This window comes from Saccopteryx leptura, chromosome 3 (assembly GCF_036850995.1).
Source record: "Saccopteryx leptura isolate mSacLep1 chromosome 3, mSacLep1_pri_phased_curated, whole genome shotgun sequence".
Lineage (NCBI taxonomy): Eukaryota > Metazoa > Chordata > Mammalia > Chiroptera > Emballonuridae > Saccopteryx > Saccopteryx leptura.
The window spans coordinates 82,113,249-82,122,563 of NC_089505.1; the positions used below are offsets into that span (position 1 = coordinate 82,113,249).

The following is a 9,315-nucleotide window of genomic DNA, read 5'->3' on the forward strand; positions in this document are numbered from 1 at the left end:
TGATTTTCTTTTTTTTTTTTCCTTAATGTCTTTTTTTTTCTCTTTAGCTTTTATTCATTTTAGAGAGGAGAGAGAGAGAGAGAAGAAGAAGAAGAAGGAGTGGGGGTGGGGGAAGGAGCAAGAAGCATCAACTCCCATCTGTGCCTTAACCAGGCAAGCCCAGGGCCCTAATGTCATTTTTATTGCATCTTGTGAAAGTGTGTCCGGGACACATGGGAAGGAGTGGATGGGTTGGGGGTGGGCATCCTTCATCAGAGGTGGTTTGGGAAGGTCTTCTCTGAGTGACTGCTAAATCATGTGGGGGTTTTAGGACTGACTACAAGGGGAACGTGAGTCAGACCTGATTTTAGCAGGGTCCCTCTAAGTGTGCGACTTCTTGAATAAACAAAGCTGGTAGGATGACCTCAACAATCCAGGGGAGAGAAAGTGAGTCTTGGCTGTGGAAGGTTTGATTCTGGTCATAACTTAAAAGCAAAGAACATACAGATTAGGCTGGTGCAATGGCCCCCTTCCTTGTCAAAAATCAATCCCTGGTCTTCCCCTTCACCTGAGTCAAGAAACAGATGTGCTGAGTTTTATGGATGCTCTTCCTGCTGCATTTCCTCCTGCTCAGTAAAGAATACACCTGCCTCCTCACACCCCCATCCCCACCGCCACTGGCACACAGACACACCCCAGCCAGATTTTCAAACCAGGGGCCTCTCACTATTGGAACCCTTTCCTCTCCCTCCAAACATAAAATAAGCATGGAGCTCTCCTTTCCGGCTTTAAGGATCCTAATCTCAGTCCCAGTGGTCTCTTTGTTGGATTTGGAGCCCCTCCTGTGGGGGGTGGTCCCCCAGGGGGTGGGTTCTCCTCAGACCCACTGACCTGGGATTGTTGACACAGGAGAAGAGAGAACGTGAGCTTGTTCTCTGCTACCCTTGGGTGCTTCTCAAATCTCAGAAAAGGAGCCAGTGTGTCTGAGACTCATGTATGATGATGCAATCTGACCAGGGACTTGAATACTTCTTGATTGGATACACTAATGCTAAACTTTTGCATTCCCCCTTTGTGAGAAGGTTGTTAGATTTCCCTGCAGAAATGTGACTATGTTTCTTTTTTTTTTTTTCTTTTTCACAAATTTGCGTGTCATCCTTGCGCAAGGGCCATGCTAATCTTCTCTGTATCGTTCCAATTTTAGTATATGTGCTGCCGAAGCGAGCACGTGACTATGTTTCTTGATGGCCTCCTGCCCCAGGCCCAGGAGATGATATACTAAGTATCTGAGAGCTTGGAGCTAGAGGGTGAAAATAGGGATCAGCAGCCGATTGTTATCCAATCACATCTTTAATTGCATTACCAGCCCTAGTTCCTATAAAGGGTAAGAGCCTTGGGAAAGCGCACCAGAGCAACCCAGTGCACACACAGCCAATCTGCAGCTCAGCCTTTGGTCCTGGATTGCCCAGTCTTAAAAGTTCCATCTTATCGAGGAGGTGAGTTTCCTGAATGAAAGAAATATTTCTAATTTTGTAGTTGTGTTTTGCGCATGTGCCAGTTGGTGTCATTGTAGCCCAGGTGCAAAGATACAGGTTTTTTTTTTGTTGTTGTTTGTTTGTTTGTTTTTTTCAGGAAGGGAGTCCTGTATGGTCTATTTTGACAACTGCTCTGGCCTAAAAAAAGACTTGATGTTGCCTGACGGAGTTTTCCTGGAAAAGCTTTTTTTTGTGTGGCTGTGTTATCTTGTTTCTTTTATGTTTCTAGTAATTCTTTTTATTTTTTGTTTTGAGAGAGATAGAAAGGAAGGAGGAGAGAGAGAGAGAGAGAGAGAGAGAGAGAAGCTTAATTTGTTCCACTTATTGATGCACTCATTGATGGCTTCCTGTATATACTGAAACTGAGGGCCCAAGCTGCCACCTTGGGGTATCAGGATGACACTGTCATCTACTGAGCTACCTGGCCATGGCTCTAGTAACTCATTTTTTTAATGACATCTTGGGAAAGTGTTGGCCTTTTAATGTTAAGGTTTTTTATGTTAACCACAGCTATGTCCCTAGGACCTGTGTGTGCCCAGGGTAGTCCTGAAAAAAAATTAATTTGTGGGGAGGCCCAGAAGGACAGGGCCTGGGATATGCAGAAAAATAATAAAGGCCAGGGTACCTGGATATAGAGAACGAGTCACAACAGCTAACATGGGGGGTTTGAGGAGGTGAGAACAGGCCTGGTCAAGGCCTCCCAGTACCTGTTAAGGACTTAGTGCTTTTTCCTCGGGCAAGGGAGAGTGGAGTGGGCGTGATCTGAGAAGATTAACATTCTATTAAGGTCCTATGGGAGTTTCAAAAGAAAAGGTAGCTCGAATTTCCTCCTGGGGTTCTTCTGGATTTATCCTTGGTCGTTCTTGATGGGATAAAAGTGTTTATCTGCAAAGTATATAAAGAGTCAAATTATATATAAAATGGATTTAACCATTCACCATTTTTCTTTTTTCAGTATAACCTTCTAAGAGTTGTGTCTTGTAGTTGCCCAGATAATGTGATTTGGAAATAGAAATAAGGAGTAATGCAAACTCAAGTCCATCTGTTCTGGCTTCCCCACACCAGTTTGAAGGGCAGGAGTTAGAAACACAGGTAAATGTAAAGGCATAACTTTGATAAAGGCAGTGAAGCAGAAACAAATGTAACTTTTTTTTTTTTATAGAGGTAGACAGACAGGAAGGGAGAGAGATGAGAAGCATCAACTCATAGTTGCCTCACTTTTAGTTGTTCATTGATTGCTTTCTCATAGGTACCTTGACCAGGGGTCTCAAGCCGAGCCAGTGACCCCGGGGTTCAAGGCAGCGACCATGGGATCACATCTAGGATCCCGCGCTCAAGCCAGCGACCCTGTGCTCAAAACTGGTGAGCCTGTGCTCAAGCTGGCAACCTCAGAGGTTTCAAATCTGGGTCTCAGTGGCCCAGACCGATGCTCTATCCACTGTTCCACCACCGCTCAGGCAAGGAAAAGTAACTTTTAAGGAGGAGAAACAAAACAAAACAGAAAAGGTGATGAAGGGTGGCTTCCTAAGAAATCGCTGGACTGCCCTGGCTGGATAGCTTGGTTGGTTAGAGCATCACCCCAAAGCTCAGAGGTTGTCGGTTCAGTCTCCAGTCAAGACACATACGAGAATAGATCGATCTCTTTCTCTCCCCCCCCACCTTCTTCTCTCACTAAAATCAATAAACAATTAAAAAAAAAAGAATTAATTGTGTGTGATTGCAGAGGTCAGACAGATGTCTGTGTCTGAGCAGGACTTCTCAGCACAGAAATATCTTCTATTTCATTTATATTTCTGTACTTTTTTTTCTTTTTATTGTTTTTTTCCCCTTGAATTCATTAAGGGGACCTTGGTTGATAAAGTTAGAAGTTTCAGGTGTACAAGTTTACAATAATAAAATGAATATACTTTAGACCTGATTATAGCTTTCATTTAATGACACCAAGTCAGTGTCATATTTTTTACAAGTCAAAGGACTGTGTACATCTCGCTCCGTATTAGGGCTCTATTCTGTTGCTCTATTTATCAATATTTGTGCCATTATGCCACTATATTACTTATTAGCAACAATCACATAAGGTTTTATTATCTGGTTTTATAAATTCTCCAAATTTTTTCCATCAGAACTGTCGTGTTTATTTTTGGGCCCTTTGATAACTGTGTCGTTTTAATTTTTATTTATTTATTTATTTTTTACAGAGACAGAGAGTGAGTCAGAGAGAGGGATAGACAGGGACAGACAGACAGGAATGGAGAGAGATGAGAAGCATCAATCATTAGTTTTTTATTGCATGTTGCAACACCTTAGTTGTTCATTGATTGCTTTCTCATATGTGCCTTGACCGGGGGCCTTCAGCAGACCGAGTAACCCCTTGCTGGAGCCAGCAACCCTGGGTTCAAGCTGGTGAGCTTTTGCTCAAACCAGATGAGCCCGTGCTCAAGCTGGCGACCACAGGGTCCCGAACCTGGGTCTTCTGCATCCCAGTCCGACGCTCCATCCACTGCGCCACCGCCTGGTCAGGCAATAACCATGTCGTTTTAGAGTCACTTTTTTCTTTTTTTTTTTTTTTGTATTTTTCTGAAGCTGGAAACGGGGAGAGACAGTCAGACAGACTCCCGCATGCGCCCGACTGGGATCCACCCTGCACGCCCACCAGGGGCGACACTCTGCCCACCAGGGGGCGATGCTCTGCCCCTCCGGGGTGTTGCTCTGCCGAGACCAGAGCCACTCTAGTGCCTGGGGCAAGAGGCCAAGGAGCCATCCCCAGCACCCGGGCCATCTTTGCTCCAATGGCGTCTTGGCTGCAGGAGGGGAAGAGAGAGACAGAGAGGAAGGAGGGGGGGTGGAGAAGCAAATGGGCGCTTCTCCTATGTGCCCTGGCCAGGAATTGAACCCGGGTCCCCCGCACGCCAGGCTGATGCTCTACCACTGAGCTAACCAGCCAGGGCAGAGTCACTTTTTTCAATTTTCACACATACACGCATTTTCTGAATTGTTCTTGGAATTACATTGAACCTATAATTACTTTGGAGAGAAATGACATTCTCTATAATATTGAGTCTTTCAATCAATCTATTTTCATGGCTTTTCTTTCCATATATTAATATTTTGTATTATTGATGCAGTTATCTTGCATATCTTCTATTAGATTTGTTTATAGATATTTGGTGTTGGTCATGGAAGTGATACAATAATTACTTTGATTTCATCTGCTTATCTTATTGCAGACATTGATTTTGAAATCTTGAACTGTGTCAGGCAGCTTGCTAACTTTATCTAGTCTAATGTTTGTAAAGTATTTTGAATTTTCCTTCAAACCAAATAAGACCATATAGAAATAATAGTCAACAAATGTTGTATAGAGTTGGTAATGGGCTTCCATCTCTGAGTTTCAAAGACAAATCATTTTTCTGTATTTATTATATTTCTGGTTTACTAAATGTCTTCCTCAGGATTGAATACTGACTTTTTTGAGCATATTTAATGTCAATAGATAGCATGTTCTTTTTGATTCTGTTAATGATTCATGTTGCTTTTTGAAATTTAACCCAACTTGCATGTAGAAGATAAAAAACTCCAATTCGTTAGGTATTATTTTCCTTACATATGACTGGGTTTGGTTTTCAAATATGTAGTTTAAGATTTTTGCATCTATACTCATGAGAATTTTTGGCCACTAGTGTTTCTTTGCTTAATGTAATTCTAAAATTTTGATATGAGGAAGGTTAATTAATTAATTAACTTCATTAATGAAAAGGATTTTTCTGGGAGAATTTGATAAGATTAACATTATTTCTTTCTTAAACATCTTATAAAATTCACCTATGGTCATGAAATTTATCTTTTTTTTTAATATGCTAGAATTAAATCCATATCTTTTCTCTTCCTGGCTTATGGTCTTTGAATAATCCACCACCATCAACACAGGAGTTCAAGAATTGAATTCTGGAAGTTGAGTCTCTGAGACATAGTGCTGAGAATGGATGGAGACCTCACAACCTCATTTCTGTCGGAACCATGCAGGGATGAAGATAGGTACTGGAAACGGAGCCAAAGACCTGCTCTCCGAAAGGGAAGGGTGGTCTCTGGCCTCCAGAGCAATGGGCTCAGCTCATTTCCAAAGAACAAGAACTTGTGTGCAAGACAGGAACTGCAAGGACTCTATAAGTCATTTCACGCATGGCTGCAGCCAGAAAAACACAGCAAGGATGAGATTATTTCTTACTTGGTGCTGGAACAGTTTCTGATCAACAGGCACTACAGTGACAGGTTGTCGTTGAAGGAGAAATGGGAATCAAGTGGCAGAAACTTGGAGACATTCATGGAAGACCTGAGTGATGATTACATGAAGCCACCTGGTTGGGTGAGTGGAGGGTTCTGACCCCTGGGGGAAGGGGTATATATTATATGGGACATATAGGAGCCAACATTAATTTATTAAGTGATTTCCATTGGGCTGGTTGGCTCAGCAGGCGAGCGTGAGCCCAGCGTGTGGAAGTCCCAGGTTAGATTCCCAGACAGGGCACACAGGAGAAGCGCCCATCTGCTTCTCCTCCCTTCCCCCTCTCCTTCTCTGTCTCTCTCTTCCCCTCCCGCAGCCAAGGCTCCATGGGAGCAAAGTTGGCTCAGGTGCTAAGGACAGCTCCATGGCCTCCACCTCAGGCGCTAGAATAGCTCTGGTTGTAACAGAGCAACGCCCCGGATGGGCAGAACATCGCCCCCTAATGGGCATGCTGGGTGGATCCCAGTTGGGTGCATGTAGGAGAGTCTGTCTCTCTGCCTCTCCATTTTTCACTTCAGAAAAAAAAATTTTATTTTTTCGTTGGTGAGATGGTAAGAGGACTCACTGAGAAACTCAGGCAGAAAGCACAAGGATGAAGAGAAATGCCTTAATACAAGCTGATTTTTCACTCAGAAAGACTTAGTGTTGTCCTTTTTTCTTTCGTTAGAAACATTTTATATATTGATTTTCTGGGTGTAGTGGAGAGAGAGAACTATCCACTCCTAGTTGCTTTACCTTTGTTGTTCATTGATTGCTTGTTGTATGTGCCTTGACCAGGCAAGCCCAGAGCTTCGAGCTGGTGACCTCATTGTTCTAGGTTGACACTTTATCCAGGGCACCACCAACGGTCAGGCTGGCCAGCCGTTTTTCATTAGGAATGAAGAAATGACCATGAAATGCAATGCAAATAGGGATAAGGGCAGAATGAAAGTGTGGGAGTAGGCAGTGTAGAGATCTTTCAAAGCCTGACTAGATAGGTTTTTCACATAGTCGACCTATATATACGACAGTGATCGGTGATTCTCTTTTTTTATTATTAAACAGGTCCACGTACACATGCAGGGACAGGAAGCCCTCTTTTCTGAAAATATGCCCTTAAGAGAAGTCATTGTTCATCTAACAAAACAGTTGTCAGCAGAGTTCCCCAAAGAGGCAAACACGAGGGGGACATACTCCTGGACTCACCAAGATTCTTCTCTGCCAAAAGGACAAGGTGAGTGAAGGGAGCCCAGGCACCAGAAGCATGTTCTGTGTGGGCTCTTTTTTTTAAATGTATTATTCTGAAGTGAGAAGCGGGAAGCAGAGAAACAGACTCCCGCATGCACTTGACTGGGATCCACTGGCATGCCCACCAGGGGGCAATGCTCTGCCCATCTGGGGTGTTGCTTCATTGCAACTGGAGCCATTCTAGCACCTGAGGCGGAGGCCATGAAGCCATCCTCAGCACCATGCCAACTTTACTGCAATGGAGCATTGGCTGTGGAAGGGGGAAAGAGACAGAGAGGAAGGAGAGGGGGAGGGGTGGAGCAGCAGATGGGTGCCTCTCCTGTATGCCCTGGCCGGGAATCGAACCCGGGACTTCCACACACTGGGCCAATACTCTACTGCTAAGTCAACCAGCCAGGGCCTATGTGGGCTCTTTTTTAGCTAAAAATTCACTGAGTCCTTTATTTACACTCACAGGAGATGAAGAGAAAGAAAATGGTGTCAACATTTCTTTGACAACTGCTGAAGTCAATGACAGTATTACTGGTCGAGGCCATCAAATGCCTTCCTTACTCATTCTCCCGGAAGAGAACTGTCCTGGGCTTGAAGAAGAAGGTGTTTCTTTGGAGAATCCACTCAGCCTCAAAAGAGCACGTCGAGGCAGCTGTAGGTCCCAGGAAGGATCCCAGAAAAGACCCTCTCATCAGGATGTCCTTGTGGAGGTGGGACCAGCAGTTCTCTCCAGGCGGAACCAGGTCGACCCTGAGCCTGTCGCTACCCACCAGAGCCATGCAGGCAACTCCACATGTGGGGAACGCCGAAAAACAGTCTGCAGAGCCCAGAAGTCACACACGTGTGAGAAATGTTCTAAGGTCTTTCGGTATTTCTCTCGCTTAAAAGTCCATCAGAGAAGACACAGGAATGAGAGGACATGCATTTGTGCCGTGTGTAGCAAAGGGTTTTTCCAGGTCTCAGACCTACGTATACATCAGAGGATTCATGCTGGAAAGAAGCCTCACAAGTGCAGCACGTGTACCAAGTCCTTCAGCCACAGAACCAACCTTCTGGCTCATGAGAGGATCCACACGGGGGAGAAGCCCTACGTGTGTTCTCTGTGCCAGAGGCGCTACCGCCAGTCATCCACCTACCACCGCCACCTGAGGACGCACCAGAGACCTACCCGGAGACGTGCTTCCTTCGCACAAGAAGGTTCCTCGATGTAATAATGCATCTGAATGTGCCTGCGAGTATGTATATTTCTACGGTACTTCCTAATTAGAACATACTTGATAACTTCCCCAGTGTATTTTTCATTCATTTTCTTCTCCACTGGAATGTAAGTTTAAGGAGGTCAAGGGCCATGGCCAGTGGCTCAGTGGATAGAGTGTCGGCCATCATGGACTTCTCAGTTTGATTCTCTGTCAGGGCACACAGGAGAGGCAACCATCTGCTTATCTTCCCCTTCCACCTCAAGCATGGTCCCAGGTACTGAGGATAACTCCCTGTTGGAGTGCATCAGCCTCAGGCACTAAATATAGCTTGGTACTGAAGCATCAGCCCTTGATGGGGTTTCTGGGTGGATCCTGGTCAGGATGCATGCCAGAGTCTGCCTCACTATCTCCCCTCCTCTCACCTAAAAAAAGTATGTGTGGGAGGAAATTTATGATTTGTTCACCAAAGTATCTCAAGTGCCTAGAAAGCGGCTGACACATTTCAGATAACCAATAAATAAATACCTGTTGAAGAAATGAAAGTGCAATGTTGCTGTTTATTTCTTTAAAAACCAAGACTGTGTCCCATATGTGTAGATAATGAAGCCCAACCACAGGATACAATCTCTGCCTGCTACCCTGTCCTCTGTCCATACCCTTTCTTTTAATGCAGCCACAGGCACCTAAATACGTGGGGAGGGGAGGTGGGAACCTGAAAATACGCCTTAATTCACTGGAAATATTAATAGCTAAACTAGACATGATGATGACTGGTAATTGCAAGTTGGAAAGTGCTATTTTATGAACAAATACCAGAAAAGTCCAAGGGTATCCACTCATTTCTTCCAAAGACGGTGGGTTTGGAGGAGGGTGAAAGAGCTTCTTGGGCCCACCCAGTTTGAAAAGGCAGTTTGGAGAAAAAGAACTCTGGGCAGCGCTGAGGCAGAAGTATGTGTGCTGGTTATTTGGAATCCATGTGTGAGCTGGCTTCCATTAGAAAAGAGGGACAAAAATAAATTGAAGAAAACAATATTGTAAATAAAAGAAACATTTTATTCCCTGCAACAATAATACAATAGAATATGATCAATGCATAATAAAA

General features: G+C 44.3%; 1 protein-coding gene and 1 non-coding gene across 2 annotated transcripts; one reads left to right on the forward strand and one right to left on the reverse strand.

Annotated features, from left to right (window-relative positions):
• Window positions 1-1,100: 1,100 nt before the first annotated feature.
• On the reverse strand, window positions 1,101-1,207 carry LOC136401920 (U6 spliceosomal RNA). The gene has a single exon (XR_010750843.1). It is a non-coding gene; the product is annotated as a U6 spliceosomal RNA (small nuclear RNA).
• A 4,286-nt stretch (window positions 1,208-5,493) lies between these two features.
• Window positions 5,494-8,507, forward strand: ZSCAN4 (zinc finger and SCAN domain containing 4). Its single transcript, XM_066374705.1, has 3 exons — window positions 5,494-5,877; window positions 6,841-7,009; window positions 7,480-8,507. Exons 1-3 carry the CDS (start codon window positions 5,494-5,496, stop codon window positions 8,223-8,225), a joined length of 1,299 nt encoding a protein of 432 aa, XP_066230802.1. The 3' UTR covers window positions 8,226-8,507.
• The last annotated feature ends 808 nt before the right edge of the window (window positions 8,508-9,315 follow it).

Coding starts and splice junctions, on each gene's coding strand:
- ZSCAN4 (XM_066374705.1), top strand. CDS start 5,494: ATGGATGGAGACCTCACAACCTCATTTCTGTCGGAACCATGCAGGGAT. Junction 5,878..6,840: donor ACATGAAGCCACCTGGTTGG/GTGAGTGGAGGG, acceptor ATTATTAAACAG/GTCCACGTACACATGCAGGG. Junction 7,010..7,479: donor TTCTCTGCCAAAAGGACAAG/GTGAGTGAAGGG, acceptor TTACACTCACAG/GAGATGAAGAGAAAGAAAAT.